At 41.2% G+C, this 24,406-nt stretch overlaps 1 protein-coding gene across 2 annotated transcripts in view; it reads left to right on the top strand.

Moving 5' to 3' along the window:
* Positions 1-6,857: 6,857 nt before the first annotated feature.
* The window catches only part of TOX (thymocyte selection associated high mobility group box), a 382,119-nt gene continuing 364,570 nt past the window's right edge, over positions 6,858-24,406 (top strand). Inside the window, exon 1 of one of the 2 annotated variants that reach the window (XM_077270538.1) lies at positions 6,858-7,338. In XM_077270538.1, the coding sequence (XP_077126653.1) occupies positions 7,237-7,338 (102 nt within the window). In that variant the 5' untranslated portion in view covers positions 6,858-7,236. The remainder of the gene's footprint in view (positions 7,339-24,406) is intronic. The other variant, XM_077270537.1, reaches the window with a different exon arrangement.

Here is a 24,406-nt window from a genome sequence, read left to right as displayed (position 1 = left end):
TAGAGATGCCCCTCTCCCACAATTGCCTCCGTTGTCTTCATTAGGTGATTTAGGTGAGCCAGCCAACCTATAATTAACTGCCCTGCTGTTAGTTTGAAGTAATGCGTAGAGCCCAATACTTCCTTGGCATTCCAGCCACCGGCTACGTGCCTCAGTAGGATGTTGCCGATCTCGGGGCATGACTCCTACTGGTTCTATCGCCTTTGTGCTGTGATCTCGTTTCTCACTTCTCCACAATAAACCTTGCTTCTTATCCTTTCTTAAGATGCCGCTGCAATGAAGTGCAGGCGCGGCTCCGTAACGATCTGTCCTTTTCGCTAGGCCTCTGTCAGGATCCCACTCCTTACAGGGACCCCCCTGAATCTTCCCAAGCAACCTCTTCTCTCACTAGGTGTTGCCTGGGCAAAACCCAGTCAGCTTCTCCCTAACTTCCTATCCAGCCCCCAGTTTTACCAGGGTGTCAGGAGTGGCCTAATACATACAACCCTTTGCTCCCCCTGGTGGCCGGAGTGTGAAGTGTAATGTGTGACTGTGATACCTGGTCAGGTGAACTCCTTTAGTGCCATCAGACGTACCATTACTCCCCTTAGTGGCGGAGCGACAGTACTGCAACGACCAGGACTCTGGGGTGCTGCATCAGCATCTCTTCCAGGGAAGCGAGGCAGAAGGCAGAGACACCGGTGCTACAGTACTCTATGTAACAGATAATACAGGGCTCATTGTGAACAGTCCATTTAATAGACAATAGAAGAAGTAGGGTGAACAGTCTGTGTAGCAAGGTGAAATGCTGAGCACTCTGTGTAGCAGTGGGAGTATGGTGAGCAGTCTATGTATCAGAGCTGGTATGCTGAGAAATTTGTGTAACAGCAGTGTATGGCGAACGTCTATGTAATATAGTGAGCAGACTGTGTAACATATAACAAAGGAGGCATGTTGAACACTTCTGCATCACATCCTTACCAATAACATGTTAATAGTTCCCACTGAACACCAGATCACATACATAGCCAGCAGATTTTGTTTTGGCCAAAAGATTTTTTAAGCTGCCACCACCACGACAAGGTAGACTCTTTTGGCCGAGCCCTACTCTACTCTAACCTATTAAAAATTTCTTAAAATATCCAATACACACATATATATATATATATATATATATATATATATATATATATATATATATATATATTTTTTTTTTTTTTTAAGGGAATGAGTCACATACATTTTTAAAAACAAATACCACCAAACCATAACCAAATGACATATTGCCGGACCATATATTAGCAGGCGAATGCAACATTACTGATCAATAATAAAAAACCCTCTATATACCTGTTTATAAACAGGACCTCTGTATACAGTGTCAGTTTACATGTAATACAGTGATCACCAGTGACATTATACATAGGGGCTCTGTATGTATTGTCAGCGTACAGGTAATACAGGCCTTACTGGTGACATTATACACAGGAGCTTTGTATATAGTGTCAGTGTATAGGTAATACAGTAATCACCAGTGTCATTATACAATGGGGCTCTGTATATAGTGTCAGTGTACAGGTAATACAGGCCTCACTGGTGACATTATACACAGGAGCTCTGTATATAGTGCCAGTGTACAGATAATACTGTGATCACCAGTGTCATTATACACAGGGGCTCTGCATATAGTGTCTGTGTACAGGTAATACAGGCATCACTGGTAACATTATACACAAGAGCTCTGTAAATAGTGTGAGGGTACAGGTAATACAGTGATCACCAGTGACATTAAACACAAGAGCTCTGTATATAGTGTAGGTGTACAGGTAATACAGTGATCAGCAGTGACAGTAAACATACGAGCTCTGTATATAGTGTCAGTGTACAGGGAATACAGTGAACGCCAGTGACATTATACACAGGAGCTCTGTATATAGTGCCAGTGTAGGGTAATGCAGTGATCACCAGTGATATTATGCACAGGAGCTCTGCATATAGTGCCACTGTACAGGTAATACAGTGATCACCAGTGACAGTATACATAGGAGCTCTGTATATAGTGTCAGTGTACAGGGAATACAGTGATCGCCAGTGACATTATACACAGGAGCTCTGTATATAGTGTCAGGGTACAGGTAATACAGGCCCCAGTGGTGCAATTATACACAGGAGCTCTCTATATAGTGTCAGTGCACAGGTAATACAGTGACCACTAGTGACATCATACACAGGAGCTCTGTATATTGTGCCAGTGTACAGGTAATACAGTGATCACCAGTAACATTGTACACAGGAGCTCTGTATACACTATACAGTGTATAATGTCAGTGTACGGTAATACAGGCCTCACTGGTGGCATTATACACAGGAGCTCTGTATATAGTGTCAGTGTACAGGAAATACAGTGGTCACCAGTGACATTATACACAAAAACTCTATATATAGTGTTAGTGGACAGGCAATACAGTGATCAGCAGTGACATTAAACACATGAGCTCTGTATATAGTGCCACTGTACAGGTAATACAGTGATTACCAGTGACATTATACACAACAGCTCTGTATATAGCACCAATGTACAGGTAATACAGTGATCACCAGTGACATTATACCCAGGAGCTCTGTATATAGTATACAGTGTATAGTGTCAGTGTAGAGGTAATACACTGACTCACCTGTGACGTGTCCCCACACTGAACCTTCCACTCCCTCGATTCATTATATTTACATGCTCAATTCATTATGTCATGTCTTGTCTCTCTCCCACCCTCACTTTCTATTTATTATCAACTGCTCTCCACCACATTCAATACATCATTTACTGTCCCCACCCTCAATTATCATTATTTGCTGCTCCACCCCAATTCATCATAATTTGTTGTCCCCATCCTCAATTCATCATCATTTACTGTCCCCCATCCCTCAGTCTTAAAACAGCATCATTTACCCCAACCTAAAAATTCATCATTATTTGTTCTCCTCTAGCCTCCCAAGTCATCATTTACTCTCCCCACCCCCTACCTTCAAATCATCATTTGCTCTCCCCACCCCACCTTCAATTCACCATTTCCTCTTCTCTCCCTCAATTAAATTGCTTTCCCTTGTGCCCCACCCTCAATCCATCATTTGCAGTCCCCCACCGTTAATTCATCATTTGCAGTTTCCTCTCTCCCACCCTCATTTCATCATTTGCAGTTCCTTGCCTCCCACCCTCAATTCATAATTTTCAGTCCCCCGTTCCACACCCTCAATTTTTCATTTACAGGAACGCTCAGTCAAGTTACTAGTTATATAGTGTACAGGGATGTCAAAAGAGATAGTGTTCCTTTGTCTAAATTCCTTATGCAGCAAGAGACACTGATATCCATGCCCCTTATTCATTAGTAGGGTGGATGCTTGTATACTAATCATGCTCCATCGGCCCCTCCATTGGGGTGATGGTTGCCCCATTTCCCCTTTTCACTTCATCATTTGCAGTCCCTCTTGGCCCCTCACTTCATCGTTTGTAGTCCCCCTCTCCCCTCATTTCATGCAGTACCCCTCACATCATCATTTGCAGTCCCCCTCACTTCTTCATTTGCAGTCCACTTCCCAACTCACTTCTTTTGAAGTTCCCTGTCTCCCTCACTTCATCATTTGCAGCTCTCCGCGCCCCTTGCTTCATCATTTGCAGTCACCCTCACTTAATAATTTGCAGTCCTCCACCCGCCCTCACTTGATAATTTGCATTTCACTGTCCCCTCCCTCGCTTCATCATTTGCAGTCCCCCCTTACTTCATCATTTGCAATCCCCCGCCCCACTCACTTTATAATTAGCAGTCCCTTCTCACTTCATCATTTGCAGTCCCTATCTCCCACGTCATCATTTGCAGTTCCCCTCCCTACTTCATTATTTGCAGTTCCTCGTCCCCCCTTACTTCATCATTTGCAGTCTCCGCCACTTAATTATTTAAAGTTGCACTCCCAACTCACTTCACCATTTGCAATTCTCCCCCCACCTTATCATTTGCAGTTCCCCGCCCAACCTCAGTTCATCGTTTGCAATCCGTTCCTGCTCACTTCATAATTTGCAGTCCCCCTTATTTCATAATTTGCAGTCCTGTCTCCCCACATCATCATTTGCAGTCCCCTGCCCCCCCTCACTTCATTTGCAGTCCTCTGCCCCCTCACTTCATCATTTGCAGTCCCCTTCACTTCATCATTTGCAGTCCCCTCCCCCACTTCATCATTTTCAGTCCTTCTCCACCCCACCTTCATCATTTGCAGTATCCCATCCCCCTTCACTTCAGTATTTGCAGTCCCCATATCATTTGTAGTCCCCCTCTCCCTCACTTCATCATTTGCAGTCCCTCTCTTCATCATTTGCAGTCCCCTGTCACCTCGCCTTCATCATTTGCAGTATCCCAACTCCTCTCACTTCAGCATTTGCAGTCCCCTCCCCACCACATCATCATTTGCAGTCCCCCGCCCCCTCACTTCATCATTTGCAGTCCTCCTCCCCACTACATAATTTGCAGTTCCCTTCCCTACTTCCTGATTTGCAGTCCCCATTCCCTCTCACTTCTCTTGCAGTCCCTCACCCCACTTCATTTGCAGTCCCCTGCCCCACCTCACTTCATCATTTGCAGTCCCCCTCCCCCACTTCATCATTTGCAGTCCCCCTCACTTCATTTGCAGTCCCCCTTTCCCCCACTTCATTTGCCATCCCCTCCCCTCACTTCATCATTTTCTGTCCCCCACCCCACTCCTCACTTCATCATTTCCAGATCCCCTCACTTAGTCCTCCTCCCCCACTTCATCATTTGCAGTTTCCCTCCCTACTACATGATTTGCAGCCCCCCTCTCCCCACTTAATCATTTGCAGTCACCCTCACCCCACTTCATTTGCAGTCCCCCCTCCCCACTTCATCATTTGCAGTCCACTGCCCCACCTCTCTTCATCATTTGCAGTCCCCATCACCCCACTTCATCATTTGCTGTCTCCCTCTCCCCTCACTTCATCATTTGCAGTCCCCCTCCCAACTTCTTCATTTGCAGTTCTTCTCCCCCTTCACTTAAACTTTTGCAGTCCTCTCCCCCCACTTCATCATTTGTAGTCCCTCCCCCCTCACCCATTTCATTCATTTTATAAAAAAATGAATACTTACCTCTCATACGCTTCTGGTGTCCTATCAACAGTCTGTGGCACGCATAATTGATGGCGCATACCAGACGTCCAGAAAAGGCACCTCTCATATGCTTCTGGTGTCCTGGCAACAGCATATGGCGTGCATACATGCCAGTGCATAACAGACGTCCAGAAAAAGTGGAGGGAGCTGGAGAGCAGTGCAGCCATTCAGGTTTGATGGTCATAAAGCTGCGAGAAAGTACCATGCGCCATGGCGCACTGCACTTTATTACATCCTGGGGCCCGGTGAGCAGAAGCACAAGATGGTGGCTTTATCTGGGTCTGGGTCCCCCTTCTGTACTCCTGCTCACCAGGCCCCATACAGCAGTAAGGGCAGTAATGCACTGATGGCGGCCCTGTAGGTGAATATAATATATATTATATGTTGTCTTACTAATTGTAACCAGTTCAGTGGGGGATCAGGTCCTGAGACCTGCATTGATTATGAAATAAAAATTTGAAGTGTGTAGCTCTTGTACAGATACATTTGAAAGAACAGAATTGTATTATTTATTTATCTTATATAGCTAGCACCAACATATTTAACAGTCAACATTCCTATCCCCATTGGGGCTCACAATCTAAATTTCCTATTAGTATGCCTTTGGAGTGTGGGAGGAAACCAGAGAACCCAGAGGAAACACACAAACACGGGGAGAACATACAAACTCAGGGTCGGACTTGGGTGCCAAGGGCCCACCAGTAACAACTCCAGGGCCTCACTTTTCAATAGTGTTCCATACAGTATAATTGGCCCCACATAGTCTTCCACACAGATAACAGGGCCCTACATTGCCTTACATAAAGGCTACATGCAAATGTGACATTATCCTCAATCACACATTTATATAACAATGCACTGGGTAGATTGGTAAAAGAAGATGCTGCCTCTGCCCAAAGTGATTCAGGTATATTCTGCTGATTACAGCTCATATACAGTGGGTACGGAAAGTATTCAGACCCCTTTAAATTTTTCACTTTTTATTTCAATACAGCCATTTGGTAAATTCAAAAAAGTTCATATTTTTCCACATTAATGTACACTCTGCACCCCATCTTGACTGAAAAAAATGGAAATGTTTGCTCAGACACTCATATTTAAGTCACATGCTATCCATTTCCTTATGATCCTCCTTGAGATGGTCCTACTCCTTCATTGGAGTCCAGCTGTGTTTAATTAAACCGATAGGACTTGATTTGGAAAGGCACACACCTGTCTATATAAGACCTCACAGTGCATGTCAGACCAAATGAGAATCATGAGGTCAAAGGAACTGGCCAAGGAGCTCAGAGACAGAATCGTGGCAAGGCACAGATTTGGCCAAGGTTACAAAAGAATTTCTTCAGTACTCAAGGTTCCTAAAAGCACAGTGGCAAAAAAACCCAACAACTTTTCCCCATGAGCAGGTTTATAATATGGACATATCACCAGACTGTACATTAGAAGTGGCTCTGTATACAGCCAGACTGCAATGTGTCTCCTGTAAACACAATAAATGCAAGTACATAGGTGCAAGGATAAGGAATGGTAAAAATGTGAGTCCAAATAATCATGTAGTGACATAATCCTCGGTGCTGCTGCTGCTGCTGCTGCTGGACTCCGCAGAGCATGCATTTTCAGGACAAAGAGAAAGTTACCATGTACCAGTAGATGGCGCTATTTAGGTCAACAGATCCAACGTGTGTAATAGCAGAAAGCAGTCTCCTAGCCATACACACAGCTCCCTCCTCCTCTAGCTGAGCACGGGGCAGCCATTCTGCAAGCTGGGGGAAGACAGATCCCCTTGTTCACAGGAGATCAGCAACGATCCGGCAACTTCAAAGCAGAATTTGGAGGGAGAAATCAAGGGACACCCAGGAACTGATCGCCAGGGCACAGTGACGACTTTGTTCCCGGACTTGTGCACTGCTGGTGTCACCTTGCTCCCTGCCACTGTGGAGTTTATGGGTGACAGTCTATGTGAGGAGCCACATGCAGCTGTGAAGGAGGCTTCAGCCCTGTGCTTGGCTCTGCTTGCCTGCATCCCTCTTGTCTGTTTCTGCTGCTGGACATACAACTAGATTGGAGTTTCCTTGATGTGTACAGTGCGATGGATGTGAGATTTTACCCTCCACCAGCACAGGCTCCTGCAGCTCCTGACACCCCCTGTCTGGGACCAGCCCCCTGTTTGGACCCCTACTATTGTAACAAGGTGATTTCATTTGTTTCTGTTGCCTTTGCTTGTCTTCGCTCCTTGCATGCACACAAAGCCATGTACTGTATCCATATTGTGTTTGCCCTGGACTTTAGGTAGTTGATGTGCTGCTGGATACTGTGTGCAATTGGGGAGGGGGCACACACAGTCTCCTATTAGATTAGGGTAACTCCAGACCATACATCTCACTTTCACCCTAATAAGCGGGGCTGTACTGTGACATTTGCAATGCTATCATGTTGTAGTGTCAGAATCTACTCCTTATTTACACATAGCAAGCTTGCATTGTTACCTGCCTGACTTGGGACTGCTGAGTTTTGCTGTGCTTCACTATCAATCTGCGCTGATACAGTGGCAAACGTGTACAGACATATGATATGTGTGTATGTGTGTGTACAGACATATGTTTATATATAAAAATATACATATACACATATATATATTCCAGTAAAACAGCGGCACTGCCTAAATGGGTGCAACTGTCCGCCGCAAGGAAATTGGCAAAGTTTTCTATCAAATATATAAATATACTAAAGAAGGAGGCAGCACATCCAAAATAATGAAAAAGTGAAGATCCTTTATTCACCGGCATATGTAGATTGTAGAGGGGTGAGTCAAAAACTGTCCACATGTCTAATCTAGTGTACACTACACCATAGCAAAGACTGGGGGCAGGGGTATCAAAACGGTCACTAATCCAAATGAGGATTAAAAGGACTTAATGGTGTGGTTCCATCTTTTTGTGCTATTTTCCTTTGCGACACGTGATCATGTCCCTTATGTCTTCAGTCATTACGGTAGAACTACTTTGCATGACATTCGACTATACACGCCCCTTTCTAAAGCCAAAAATTACGACAAAGAGCAAATTGGTATGTGTCCCAGAAAATGGCATAATTCATTCATAAATATGACTTTTTTTTTTCTTGACACACTTGCATAAAAGTTACACTGATGTCTGAACGCAAACATCCCAGCCTGGGTCTTAATCTACCTGAGAGTCCCAGACATGACTTATTTTGGTTATTACGTCCGCCAGTCAGGACGGGCACCATGGGATTTAAGTTGCCCAGAGTGGTACAAGTCTGGAGTTATTTTCTATCATGGCTGTATTACTGCACAGTGGCAGCAGGCGATTGTGTGCATGAATTACGCTCCCCTGCACTGATGTGATGAGGTTTGTGTGCATGAATAAAAATAGCTTGTTTAGCACAAAACACTACATGACAAAGGCAGCTTTCCAGGCTTACAACCATGCTGGGGAAAGTGCAGTGTGTGTCCTGCTAAGTGGCTCCCATTAAAAGTTTAGCATTGCAAGTCACCATGGAATTGGTATTATAGTATTATCGAGCCTATTAACCGCAATCAATGCTGAAAAAATGCAGATAATTGTCTCCATATATCCATTAAAAACGATATGCGCTCTTCTGGGATTGTGCGTTGCATTGTTACATTATACCTGAGCACAGTGGGACGAGCTACCCAGTACTAAATGCTCTTAATTCTGCCCACTTCCATAGGGTTGCGTAATTAACCCCGATAATTAGTTTTCTGTTGCTGATGAATACCAGTGATGGCGGCACACTTGCATGTTTAATACACAATACAGTATTCCGGATGACACGGGGGGCAACGTGGCAATTATTCTGTTTTGTTTACCAGTCGTCGGCCTCTAGCATCACAAACTGTATTTTCCATCAATGTACTGTAGTCAAATGTAACCATAAACCAGTAATGTAATTGAGTTCCGTGACCTTACCGCGTGTAACCAGATACGTCTTCAGCCTTAGCTAAGTCACTAATTGCTGGTATTAAGAACGACTTCTTAATGTTGGATCCTAATTTCATACGTGTATTAGCCGCTTGCGTTTTCTATCTGATGTCATTACTGACTTCTCCTTCCCATTAATATACATTATCCTGGAAGAAGAAGAAGCTTTTTGTCCTTGAGCATCACTTCCCAGATGTATCATATGTTTATTTGTGTGATGTTTATTAAACAAAACCCCCGGAATGTAACATTGTATCTCTTGTTTACTAGATGTGTTAATAGAAGGTGGTAACGTTCAATATTTATGGAAGGATATTAATGTAATGAAAACAAGGGGGGGGATAAAGAGATATATTTGGGTCTTACTTTTTTTCTGTGTGAATTGAATATAATTACTCCAACCTAAGTGCTTCCATTATGTATCATTATTAAGATGATGGACACAATGAAGATAGATCTCTGCTGTTCTGCAGTCTCTACAGTCGCGCTGGTTGGTTACTGTTGGAAATAGCTGGAGGATCTGATAGCAGCTCGGACAAACTCATCCAGACGCCTATCTTGTAATGCTTGTAGCTTGAGGGATAGCTACCTATCAGACATTTGTCCAGCTATCAAATAGCAGCCACTAATCAATACAAGGCTACTTTAAACATCAAGTTCCTCGGCGCCTGATTTAACAATACATCCAGAATAAAAATTGACAAAGGTGTCAGACAAATTTAGATAAATGTAGTTGTTATGGAAGAGTAAGGAAAAAAAATAAAGACTTATTCCCGTTGCTCCCGGGTATCTTATCATATATAATAAGTGTGCGGCGTTACACTTTGGGGTGTTGTGTTTGTAGACTGTTTCTCTGTATTATGAAATGTCTATTCACATAAAAATGATAGCACTATAATGATATTTTGACACTTCTAGCAGATGTTAGTCTCGCCGATGAGAGGGAGCCTGACCCCTGCCATCAGTAGGAGAGAAAATAATGGTCTACACCGCTTCCTATGGTGAGCCTCAAAGAAGCGTGCACTAGATTTTGTGAGCTAAGCTCCTTCAGGAGAAAATGAAGTCTACAACCCCTTCACTTTCTACTTACACACATATTTTACCTCTCAGGGTAATGAAAGCGTGCGGAGATGTGCTTAAAGATTACTTTGCTAAAGAGCTTGCAGTTGTAAAATAGGACCCAGAGAACTGGATTTTTTTTAAAATTCCTGTTTTGAAATTTCTATTTTCTGAAACATAACTAGAAAAAAAAATGCGATAAATGAATGTACAATAGCTAATTCTCCCTCCTCTACTGCAAGGAGCGCTTCATGTTCTGCGCATATTATGTTACATTATAGACCCTAGTTATTACTTCTTCTAAGCCTACCCATCAAGCCTTGCTATTTTTTAGATATTCTTTCCACCTCTTTCCAAAACATGCTATTATGTTGTCGGATATGACTAGCATTTAAGATATTACCTTTCATAGATGAATGGATTGAATGTGCAAGCTTCGAATGGTTGAACATTTGTGTTCTTCACTTTCCACTGCATTAATGTGTTGTTTCAAAATATCATTCTTTTTCATTGCCCGCAAACGACTATGAAAGATTTTTTTGTTGAATTGAATTTTCAGTCTAATTAACTGTTATTGATTTGCTTGTAAGTGGAAATGGCCAAACAGAGAGACAATCTTTTCTCAGTGCTAAAATAATATGTGATGGCTAGCAGAATCACTAAATATTCTCTTATTATTTAACGGGAATGGTTTTTCATTGTGGATATATGTCCAATGAAAGCGCATTGGCACAGACCTTGTAAATATAATATAATGTAGTAGGGCCCCAAGGTGTTCCTTGTACCGAAACCCCAGCGAGCTACCTATAGTTTGTGGACATTGGTTGTATTTTCCATATAGGGTACAATCAATAACTATGTATACATTCCAAACATTTCACTATTTGTATGTCTGCACCAAGAAAGGTGATAATATTCTGTTTTTATATCATTTTAAAGCCAAGCTCCATCACACATTGTGGGATCCATTTACCAACCCTGGTATGGTTCAATATCCAGCACTTACTGGATATACAGTGGGGCAAAAAAGTATTTAGTCAGTCAGCAATAGTGCAAGTTCCACCACTTAAAAAGATGAGAGGCGTCTGTAATTTACATCATAGGTAGACCTCAACTATGGGAGACAAACTGAGAAAAAAAAATCCAGAAAATCACATTGTCTGTTTTTTTATCATTTTATTTGCATATTCTGGTGGAAAATAAGTATTTGGTCAGAAACAAAATTTCATCTCAATACTTTGTAATACATCCTTTGTTGGCAATGACAGAGGTCAAACGTTTTCTGTAAGTCTTCACAAGGTTGCCACACACTGTTGTTGGTATGTTGGCCCATTCCTCCATGCAGATCTCCTCTAGAGCAGTGATGTTTTTGGCTTTTCGCTTGGCAACACAGACTTTCAACTCCCTCCAAAGGTTTTCTATAGGGTTGAGATCTGGAGACTGGCTAGGCCACTCCAGGACCTTGAAATGCTTCTTACGAAGCCACTCCTTCATTGCCCTGGTGGTGTGCTTTGGATCATTGTCATGTTGAAAGACCCAGCCACGTTTCATCTTCAATGCCCTTGCTGATGGAAGGAGTTTTGCACTCAAAATCTCACGATACATGGCCCCTTTCATTCTTTCATGTACCCGGATCAGTCGTCCTGGCCCCTTTGCAGAGAAACAGCCCCAAAGCATGATGTTTCCACCACCATGCTTTACAGTAGGTATGGTGTTTGATGGATGCAACTCAGTATTCTTTTTCCTCCAAACACGACAAGTTGTGTTTCTACCAAACAGTTCCAGTTTGGTTTCATCAGACCATAGGACATTCTCCCAAAACTCCTCTGGATCATCCAAATGCTCTCTAGCAAACTTCAGATGGGCCCGGACATGTACTGGCTTAAGCAGTGGGACACGTCTGGCACTGCAGGATCTGAGTCCATGGTGGCGTAGTGTGTTAGTTATGGTAGGCCTTGTTACATTGGTCCCAGCTCTCTGCAGTTCATTCACTAGGTCCCCCCGCGTGGTTCTGGGATTTTTGCTCACCGTTCTTGTGATCATTCTGACCCCACGGGGTGGGATTTTGCGTGGAGCCCCAGATCGAGGGAGATTATCAGTGGTCTTGAATGTCTTCCATTTTCTAATTATTGCTCCCACTATTGATTTCTTCACTCCAAGCTGGTTGGCTATTGCAGATTCAGTCTTCCCAGCCTGGTGCAGGGCTACAATTTTGTTTCTGGTGTCCTTTGACAGCTCTTTGGTCTTCACCATAGTGGAGTTTGGAGTCAGACTGTTTGAGGGTGTGCACAGGTGTCTTTTTATACTGATAACAAGTTTAAACAGGGGCCATTACTACAGGTAATGAGTGGAGGAAAGAGGAGACTCTTAAAGAAGAAGTTACAGGTCTGTGAGAGCCAGAAATCTTGATTGTTTGTTTCTGACCAAATACTTATTTTCCACCAGAATATGCAAATAAAATGATAAAAAAACAGACAATGTGATTTTCTGGATTTTTTTTTCTCAGTCTGTCTCCCATAGTTGAGGTCTACCTATGATGTAAATTACAGACGCCTCTCATCTTTTTAAGTGGTGGAACTTGCACTATTGCTGACTGACTAAATACTTTTTTGCCCCACTGTACTACTTCTATGGGATAGCGTATTTCATATCTTCATTTAAATTTAGCTAACATTATACAGATACATTTTATGACGAAATGGCCCAAAATATTATATACAGTCGATCCACAAAAATAGGTTTTATTCGTAGGCTTCAGGATAAAGGGGGTCTGGTTCGTTCATTATCACCAGTCAACTAGATTATACTAGATTAGCACAAAATTATGATAGGCGGGGTCTAATTTTGAAGAATGGCATCATTACCAGCAATGAGAAGTCCACATTTTTCACTCTTGGTTGAAGAATTTGCCATGGATCCACTTTAAAAAAGGTACCCAAATGTGTCCGTTTCTATTATTCCCATTTGCTGTGAGTGAAATTACCTGAAACAGCCCAAAGTGAGCACTTTCAATGGTGACTGTACATTTATCGGTAATATTTTTTCCCAATCGGACTCAACTTACCTTATTTTTAAGATTTACGCAATTGACTGATCGTAACAAAAGAAAAGGATGACAATTCTCGTAAAAAGGACCTGTCACCAACTCTAAGTAGTTAGATTTTGCTCTTATTCTATTAACCGGAGTGCCATTTTGCCATTTTAAATCTGTTATACAGTTCAAGATATATGGCCTTTTTTATTTAGTGCACATTTGTATAGTTTTTACGAAGTGGGCAGTTCTATCTAGATTCTCTATGGGTAAGTCTTTTAGGCTGCTCTGCATAATCATCCCTGTGAACACCGCCCCCTTGGTTAAGATGGTAAAAATTAGCAATAAATAAAAAGGTCCTTAAAATTCCTTATCTCTAGAATCGTAGGGTGGATTTAAAACAAAAGGAGTTATTATTATTATTATTATTATTTATTGTTATAGCGCCATTTATTCCATGGCGCTTTACTTGTGAGGAGGGGTATACATAATAAAAACAAGTACAATAATCTTAAACAATACAAGTCATAACTGGTACAGGAGGAGTGAGGACCCTGCCCATGAAGGCTCACAATCTACAAGGGATGGGTGAGAATACAGTAGGCGAGGATAGAGCTGGTTATGCAGCGGTTTGGTCGATCGGTGGTTACTGCAGGTTGTAGGCTTGTCAGAAGAGGTGGGTCTTCAGGCTCTTTTTGAAGGTTTCAATGGTAGGCGAGAGTCTGATGTGTTGTGGTAGAGAGTTCCAGAGTAAGGGGTGATACGCGAGAGAAATCTTGTATACGATTGTGGGAAGAGGAGATAAGAGGGGAGTAGAGAAGGAGATCTTGTGGGGATCGGAGGTTGTGTGCAGGAAAGTACCGGGAGACGAGGTCACAGATGTATGGAGGAGACAGGTTGTGGATGGTTTTGTACGTCATGGTTAGGGTTTTGTACTGGAGTCTCTGGGCAATGGGGGGCCAGTGAAGGGATTGACAGAGGGGAGAGGCCGGGAAATAGCGGGGGGTACGTCATCTATGTTATTCATATTGCATCAGGACTACTCAGGACTGTGGGGTCGGAGTGAGTTACTTAGCTGCCCACTTTTGACCTGATGACAGATTCTCTTTAAGACAAGTGTTTGGTCTACTTATTCAAGGGATACATATTGTCTAAACTAGCAGAATACACCAATAATGTGGGGTTTATGGGTCAAAATGTGGATTGAAGTTTTTTTTAATCTACAAGATATATTGTGGTCGTTCTAACCCTAATGGCTACTGGATTGTCGAACATTGCATTTCATATATGTAGACTGACATTGAATACAAATGTTATTCATACATCGGGTTGTGAGTATGACCTAAAGCCATTCTCAACTTTAACAGTTAGATTTATTACCCATTTTAATTATTTTCATGAAATATATTGGAAAATCTTGAAACAATTTTATTTAGGTCAATAAAATGTTTATTCAAGTCTGTGTTTGACTCTTAATACATATGTATGGACATTTTTGAGAAAAAGTCAAGTCAGTGCAGTTTTTTTTCATTTGCATAATGCTTAGGAATGTTATGATCCACATGGATCTGGCATTCATCCAGGAGGAAAATGTACACCTTCTCAGAGGCCACCATCTGCCATGCAAATCTGCACACAATAACAAAAGTCTAGTAGAAAATGTAAAGAAGAGAATGTGTGACTTTTAGAAAGGTTCTACAAAAGAAATGTTCTTTGTGCCCCTACACAATTTGGCACATGTTCACAGATGAACTCTACAAATTAGAAGGCAAGTTTTATATGAAATAGTTCTGGATGAGTTTGTTATATTTTTTAAGTGTTTAGTAGAATACTTTTAAGGAGCGCTTCAAAAAATACACTTACTAAGTTGTGATTTCAGCTCTGAAGCCTATAAAATGTGAATACTACTCTCTACTAAACACACTGTAACTTAGTATTGGTACAAGAGAAGTAAGGCAATGTATTTACAAACTTAGAGCTGTTTCACCATTGTATTTATGGATCATGTAACATTGAGCAGCTTGAGTATATTATCAGTATTTCCAATTGAGATGGGCTGCCTGCTACAAATAGAAAAAGTCATAGTAGTCCCAGGGCTGAGGAGCCAGTAAGCCAAACCTCTGACTCCAACTCCTCAATTTCCATGAGACCGACTCTGACTCCACCAAAATGGACTCCGATTCCATGACCCCACAGCCCTGAGTCGTCCTGATGCAATATGAATAACATAGATGACGTACCAATGAATCTGTATTTTTAACACTTTCTATTGACTTGCATTCTCATAAATGTTCATTTAAATTGATCTATTGATCACCATTAGCTCCATATTATGAATTGCAAAGTTTGTGTAAAAGTGTGAAGGTGGTCGTACTCAACTACTTATGTACTGTAGGTCGATAATATGGAAATTGTAAAACAATGATGTAATGTGTTGAAAAATGGACACACATTTCACACCAGTCATTGTCATCTTTGTAATGAAAATCAAAGCTCCTGATCCTCAGAAAATGTGCCCCTTGAAGGTTGTTTTCTTACTGTTAGTGCAGTTAGGGACTTTCTGCCATAGAAGTTGTCATTGACCTTCTGTAGAGCTGGTATACCGCGATGTGTGAGGGCTTGGCAGGAGCCTGAACCTTCCTGTTTCCCAAGCAGCACACTTGATAAAGACCTACTGCAGGTCGAAACGTCATATGCTCTACATGGCAAAATAAAGCTCTTTTCAATTTATACACCTTGATAGGACAATGTTCTCTATTATTTCGATTGCTGCCACATTTCCAAGTAGGTTCCTTGGATCGAGAGCAGGCGTCCACTTAGTGAGTGCTGTCATCCTTCTCTTCGTATGTGTCTTCCCAAGCAGCACACTTCTGATGTATTTTGGGCAATGGGTCCAGGACCCGAGACCAATCTGTAGGAATTTTCAGGTCCTGTCACATATTAAAAAAAAGATTAAAAAATTGTAGATACTTTTTAACCCCTTTCTAACCTCGGATGGGATAGTACGTCCGAAGTCAGATCCCCCTCTTTGATGCAGGGCTCCGGCGGTGAGCCCGCATAAAAGCCGGGACATGTCAGCGGTTTTGAACAGCTGACATGTGCCCGTAATAGCGGCAGGTGAAATCGTGATTCACCCACCGCTATTAACTAGTTAAATACCGCTGTCAAACGCTGACAGCGGCATTTAACTGCCGTTTCCAGCCGGGCGGCCGGAAATTAGCGCATTGCTGAACCCCGTCACAAGACTGAGGGTCAGTGATGCTTCTGCAGAGTAACCACAGAGGTCCTTGAGATCTCTATGGTTACTGATCCCGGATAGCTGTGAGCGCCACCCTGTGGTCGGCGCTCATAGCACACCTGCATTTCTGCTGCATAGCAGCGATCTGATGATCGCTGCTATGTAGCAGAGCAGATCAAGTTGTGCCAGCTTCTAGACTCCCATGGAGGCTATTGAAACATGGCAAAAGTAAAAACAAAGTTTAAAAAATGTGAAAAAATAAAAAAATATAAAAGATCACCCCCCTTTCGCCCCATTCAAAATAAATCAATAAAAAAAAATCAAACCTACACATATTTGGAATCGCCGCGTTCAGAATCGCCCGATCTATCAATAAAAAAAAGCATTAACCTGATCGCTAAACAGCGTAGTGAGAAAAAAATTAGAAACGCCAGAATTACGTTTTTTGGTCGCCGTGACATTGCATTAAAATGCAATAACGGCGATCAAAAGAACGTATCTGCTTAGAAATGGTATCATTAAAAATGCCAGCTCGGCACACAAAAAATAACCCCTCAACCAACCCCAGATCATGAAAAATGGAGACGCTACGGGTATCGGAAAATGGCGCAATTTTTAATTTTTTTTAGCAAAGTTTGGAATTTTTTTTCACCACTTAGATAAAAAAATAACCTAGTCATGTTAGGTGTCTATGAACTCGTAATGACCTGGAGAATCATAATATCAGGTCAGTGTTAGCATTTAGTAAACCTGGCAAGAAAGCCAAACAAAACACAAGTGTGGGATTGCACTTTTTTTGCAATTTCACCGCACTAGGATTTTTTTTCCTGTTTTCTAGTACACGACATGCTAAAACCAATTATGTCGTTCAAAAGTACAAGTTGTTTCACAAAAAATACGCCCTCACATGGCCATATTGACGGAAAAATAAAAAAGTTATGGCTCTGGGAAGGAGGGGAGCGAAAAACTAACACGGAAAAACGGAAAATCCCAAGGTCATGAAGGGGTTAAATCACCCTCTACTGCAGTGCCTGTGCACCGCAGTATGTGCCTCACATTCACATGTCCACTGCAGGCAATCAGTAATCAGTACCCCCAGCAGTCTTATATGGTACATGCTATCATCATAAATGAAGCCAATGATTGGCTGCAGCAATTTTGTATATGTTCGGTGTATAATCACAGGCTGATGAAAACAAGCAGAACCACCAGAGTGATTGACAGGTGAATAATTATTTTTTAAAATTTGTTACATTCTTGCTCCTTTACAGTTGTTTTTTGAAGCGTTATTCTCAAGATATTAAAGGGATCCCATCTCCAGAAAAAAATTCTATTAACCTGCAGATACGGGATTAACTGCACTCCTGGCCCTGACTGACACTGGCTCTGCATTGGGGCTGGCTTTCAGTCAATGCCAGTGGCGCAGTTACAGTGGCTGCTCTCTTTACTCAAAGCGGTGGCTGATCCCGCATCGGCGCCGACCCCATGACTGAAACCCAAATGCTGCCAGGGGGAATAAAGTTAATTTTCTCCCAGCAGTGTTTGGATGAGTGCTTGTGATGGGCAGGTAAAGAATGCTGTTAGTCTACAGATTAACCCCATATCTTCAGGTTAATATCGTTTTTTCTGGTGACAGGTTCCCTTTAAGTTATGCCCTATTCCCTTATACATAAAGTGGATTGCTTACTGATTGCTAGGTGTCTGCTGCTTTTGACCCCTCACAATCCCATGATCATGGATCTGCAGAGTCCCATCTTAACTGGAGCAGAGGTGCACTGCACATGCTGAACTTCGACTCAATCCATTGTCCACGGAACCTCCAGAAATAGCAGAAGGCTACACTTGGCTGTTTCCGGCAATCACATAAACAATGAATTGAGCGTAGGCTGAGAATACGCACCTTTCCTTAATCCGAGATGGGGTGCTGCACATCCCGTCTCCTTGGTTCCACAATCAAGGTCTCAGGATTGTGGGGCTACCAGCAATCATACTTAAGTCTATAAGAATGTGATCCACAATCCTACCTATAGGGGAAAACTTAATACTTTAGGAGTACGACTGTAAATCCTGGAAAACCTCTTTGAAATGTACCCCAAAGCAAAAGCTGGTGCAGGAGGAAACAGGATTTGAGAGAAGTTTGTCATTTCAGGACACTTACCAGCCACCAAAAAATAACTTAGGGTACTGTCACACAGTGCAATTTTGATCGCTACGATGGCACGATCCGTGACGTCGCAGCGTCGTATAATTATCGCTCCAGCGTCGTAGACTGCGGTCACACTTTGCAATCACGGCGCTGGAGCGATGCCGAAGTCCCCGGGTAACCAGAGTAAACATCGGGTTACTAAGCATAGGGCCGCGCTTAGTAACCCGATGTTTACCCTGGTTACCAGCGTAAACGTAAAAAAAAAAAACAGTACATACTTACATTCCGGTGTCTGTCCCCCGGCATTCTGCTTCTCTCCACTGTATAAGCACCATAGCCGGAAAGCAGAGCGGTGACGTCACCGCGTCACCGCTGTGCTCGCTTTCCGGCCGGCAGGCGCTCACAGTGCAGAGAAGCTGAGACGCCGGAGGACAGACACCGGAATGTAAGTATGTACTGTTTGTTTTTTTTACGTTTACGCTGGTAACCAGGGTAAACATCGGGTTACTAAGCGCGGCCCTGCGCTTAGTTACCCGATGTTTACCCTGGTTACAAGCGAACACATCGCTGGATCGGTGTCACACACAATGATCCAGCGATGTCAGCGGGTGATCAAGCGACGAAAGAAAGTTCCAAACGATCTGCTACGATGTACGATTCTCAGCAGGATCCCTGATCGCTGCTGCGTGTCAGACACTGCGATATCGTAACGATATCGCTAGAACGTCACGAATCGTACCGTCGTAGCGATCAAAATTGCACTGTGTGACAGTACCCTTACTGAATTGGGACAGTTTGAAGCTCCAGGAAGCCAACCATCTAAGCCTACCATGAACTCGTTACAAAGCTAAGGTATTTTTGTAGAAAAATGTGTTTATTGTCACAAGGCTGAAAGTAATGGGATGGCGCTGGATGTACTTGTCATTACAAGCTTGTCCATTTCATTGTGGTTCTGTTTTTTGTTGTCTATTTCATTTCATTTATTCGTTTTATTCCAATGACGTACATGTTGTATAATTAGTATAACTTCCTCTTTAAGCATATTTACATATGGTATTTCAGATCTGCCATGAAAATCATATTATCCATGTTTATAGTGACATAAAATACTTCCATTCCTTTCAACCATGACTGGCTGATTTAATATATCTTGTACGTGGTTTGAGTTAAGCCGTTTAAATCAATATTGCATTATGTCAGATGGGTTCATAAAAGTCTATTTTAATGGCCTCAGCTGTTCTTCAGTATGATTTTTGTTTAATGTAAAGTATTATAATTTCTAGTCATTGAGCTTCCAAGGACTCTTTTTGATCCAGTGTTTGATTTGCTTCCCTTGCCCGTAATGTTGAAAGCGTCTGTATTTCTAAAACATTTGTGCTCTTGGCAACTTGAAGTATTGAGATGGAGGGTGCAAAATACTTTTCAGATGAGAAGACTCCATCCATACCAAGTCAAAACAAGCTCATTATCGATACACATGTCATATCTAGCTAAGGGAATCTGTCAAAATCCTTCAGTATTTGGATCAGTGAATTTGTAGACTGTCCTGCTACTATTTATTGGCGGGTAGGTTTTAAAAGCACAGCATGATGATGTTTATGCAACTAAGCTCCAGAATCTGATATTTGCATCTTGGAGCCTTGGCCGAAATCCTAAAAGGCTTTAGATGGAGTGTCTACTGTGGTTTCTATTGATATTTTAAGTATTTGATCAAGAATATCATAGAAACAACTGGCATTGTGCTATTGCTTCACTATAGGACATATATCAATTGAGCGAACTATTTGTAAAACGAGTTTAAAATGAGAAACGTTGAAATTTGTAACGTCTGACTCTGAAATACAACTAGGAAAAGACTGAAAAGAATATAAACAATACAATAAAAGGACACAGAAAACAAATGCTCCCAACTGGACAGGCTGGGATTTTTTTTTACTTCTAGTTGTTGATTTAGGGGATTACTGCCTAATGCATTATTTAAACCTTGGTCTGGTTTCACCCCTCAAAAACCTTGAATGCAAAATGATGACATTCTTTATACAAAAAAAAAAAAGAATATATTTCACCATTTGACAGATGCAGTCATGACCATTATTAATAAAAACCTCTTCACAGTGGAGGCTTAATATCAAAGCTAATGATTTATTTTATGTTAATGACTTTCTGCTGGAGCATAAAAGACTATTCATAATGGACTTTTCAGTACTCTGTTCAGTTACTAAGGCTAATGGGGTAATCTTTTCTTTGCCAGGTTTGAGCTTTTGAAGTAAATCACGCTGTTACTTTTATAAGCTTAATTCTTGAAATTTATTGCAAAAATCTAATTTTAAAGAACTGGTTGTAGAATTAATTATCAAAAGAAAAAAACAACTGCATATTAATTAAGCAATTTTTAAAGGGTGAAAAAAAAGATGATTATATTTAGGAAAACATATTATTTTTTTTCATACAGTAGTATGAATCTCCTGGGATCGTACACTTCTCAAACTGTTAAATTCTTTTTTGGGTTTTATCAGCAGACTAGTTACATCTGGACTTACACAATAGCATTACACCAAGTAATTTGCCTTGTAAAGTTCACATCAAGTGCTAATCATGAGTTTTGGTCATTAAATACCTCCTATCTCACTCCCCTGATGCCCATAAAAGCCGATTATATTTGTGGCACCAGTTCAGGTGCAGCTGCTGAGCATTAATAATACATTATAGTCCCTCTAATAAACACAACAAAGGTTGTCACCTTAAAAAGACTACATCACTTACACTCATCTCTATTATGCATTATTAAAATTACGTGCTCAATGTAGCTGGAAAAGTAATAATTGGCAATAGAGGCAATTAATACAGCTCTCATGCAGATATGCTCCTGCAAACACTTTCATATTTAATCTTGTCTTAATTGATTGTTTGTATCTGCTGTATTTATAAATATTGAAAACGAAGACTTATAGCTAAATTTGAGCAATAATCACATCTTTAGTTTTTGAAAATGATAGCTACTTTCTGTAGGTTAAGCATAAGTTCTTCAGCTTTTTTTCTGCAGCAAAACCCGATATCTTTGCAGGAATGAAGCTACAGAAAAGCATGTTTTCCTAGGTTTTTTTGCAGCATTTTTGATACGTTTTTGTTTGTTTTCTTAGCGGCGATTTTGGCATGTGTGCATGAGATTTCTGAAATATCATAGGCTTTGCTGGTACTGCAAAAAAGAGCTAAAAATTGGCATTAAAAAACGCTGCAAAAACGCCCCGTGTGAACTTAGCCTTAGTCTGCAAGCTCCATAAATGAAAGGTTTTGGTATGACTCCACTTTGCCTTATCATATGGATTTAATACTCTAGGGCTGATATATTACTACCATAGTTCTAATGGATCAAACCCACAGGTATAGGAGAACAATATGTAGAGTAGTGAATGAGGTACCCTCGAGTTGATTTGTATAAAGAATACTTGCTCTTACACAACCATAAACTGTTACATTCTGTCCTTTTGCGTAATCTCAGCTTAATCCCTCATGACATCCGGTTTACAATGTGCCGCGCAAGTCGGAAGTGAGTATATGGAGGCAGGCTCAAGGGGTGAGCCCGTTCCATACCCAGCAGGTCAATGCTGTGCATTACAGCCAAGTCTTGCGTGTGGAGTGAAGCTCTGCTCACAATTGCTAACCTGTTAAATGGCACTGTCAGAGATTGACAGTGGCATTTAACAGGTTACCAATTGCAGGTGGAGCTCCACACACAATTTTGATATGCAGGTCCTGGCTGTAACACATGTTGGCATAGGGACGTGTCATTCCAAGGGCCCTTCTGCACGCCCCTGATGTGATTACAGGTTGCTATGACAGCTGGGGGTCTATTGAAGACCCTCATGCATGTTATTACAGAGCTCCCTTGAAACCCTGTCTGTGGCCGGTCTTCAAAGGAGACCATGAGTTCTGCTATATACTTCATTTCCATGGTATCGCTGTATATAGCACAAGTGAACAGACGATCGCAGCTTCACGTCCCTTAAGGGGACTAATAAATATAGTGATAAGGTAAAAAAATGTTTTAAAACATATGAAGAAAATTAAAAAAAAAATCTAGTTCAAATCACTCTCTTTTCTCCCATTAAAAATAAAGATATTAAAAAAACTGAAAAAAAAGTCAGATCTATTAAAATATAAAAATAATTAACCCAATCGGTAAACACCGTGAACTAAAAAATGTTAAAAACTTCAAAATTGCATTTTTTGATTTCTTCTTTTCGACAACAAATGCTGAAAAAAGTTATCAAAGCATCACATATATCCCATAATTGTATCAATAAAAACAACGTCACAGCGCTGAAAAATGTAAATATCGAAAATGCCGACACAACTCGAAACTTTTTTTGCAAACTTCAGATTTTTTTTCACCACTAAAATAATAAAAAAACTGGATATGTTTGGTATCAGCTTAATCGTACTGATGAGCAGAGTCTTTTTTACCCCAAAATCTACACCATAAAAACAATTCCCAAAGAATTAATGTCAGAATTGTGTTTTTTCTATAAATTTTCACTGCTTGGAATATTTTCTCCATTTTCAATTTGAATGTGCTACTCATCCTGCAAAAAGCCCTCATATGTCTATGTCAACAGACAAATCAAAGAGTTATAGCTCTGGAAAGACAGGGAGGAAAAATGAAAATGCAAAAATGGAAACTTGCCCTGTCGTGAAGGGTTTAATACTGTCAGCAGGAGTAGACACGACAACCGGGCAATACCCAAGTGCTTATGGCCATTGGTTTAAATGGTTAAAGGAGTTTTCCAACCAATTGAAGTTGTTTACATAAATCTTTGAAATGTGTAAAATAACAAAAGGAATAAAACGTTCTTTATCAGCCTCCTGTTGATCCACCGCCAGTCTTAGTTTAGTAAATTCCAGTGATAATGTGACTTGTTAAAGGTATGACAACTGCAGCCAGCTGGATAGAAACCGTCGGTGAATTTAGAAATCTTTTTTAATCTTTTTATTTAGCGCTAACATATTCCACAGCGCTTTTACACACATTATCATCGCTGTCCCTGATGGGGCTCACAATCTAAATTCCCTATCAGTATGTCTTTGGAATGTGGGAGGAAACCAGACAACCCAGAGGAAACCCATGCAAACACGGAGAGAACATGCAAACTCTTTGCAGATGTTGTCCTTGGTGGGGTTTGAACCCAGGACTCCAGTGCTGCAAGGCTGCTGTGCTAACCACTGCGCCACCGTGGTGTGAAAGCCTCAAGACGGGAGCAGCCAGAAAGACGTTACTAATTTATTTGGGGTTTACCATTGTAAAACTTTTTGTAATAATTTTTTATGGGTTTGGACAGTCCTATAAAGTAGTCTCAACATTTAGCTTGAAGGAAGTATTTTAAACTGGCGTAAGTGTATTAGTATGTGATAATGAACATCAATGCTCAGGAGCCAGAACTACGCACAGTCCGCTCATTATTATTTTTTCATTAAAAGCAAAGCACATTCTTAGTGACGCTCCTTAAAAACATAGATGATGTCATGTCACGGAAACTAATATTTGATATGACATATGTAACTAAAGTAATACTTACCATATTTACTATTTCTATGGTTTCAACACATCGTAGACAACTGCTGACAGATTCACTTTAACTTTTCAACCTTATGTCCAAAACTGTGTGGCCTTTCCATTAGATTTAACAATACAGTAAAAAGTTAAAACCTCTATTCCACACAGTTCATTCTACACCATTAAACCTTATGGTACATCACAAGTATTTTCACATTCACCGGTCCATTTTACCCTACTGATAAAATAAAATACATTTGAAAAAGTAA

Source organism: Ranitomeya variabilis, chromosome 6, assembly GCF_051348905.1.
Source record: "Ranitomeya variabilis isolate aRanVar5 chromosome 6, aRanVar5.hap1, whole genome shotgun sequence".
Taxonomy (NCBI): domain Eukaryota; kingdom Metazoa; phylum Chordata; class Amphibia; order Anura; family Dendrobatidae; genus Ranitomeya; species Ranitomeya variabilis.
The sequence above is the reverse complement of the archived record's forward strand: the minus strand, read 5'-3'. Positions and strand labels throughout refer to the sequence as shown.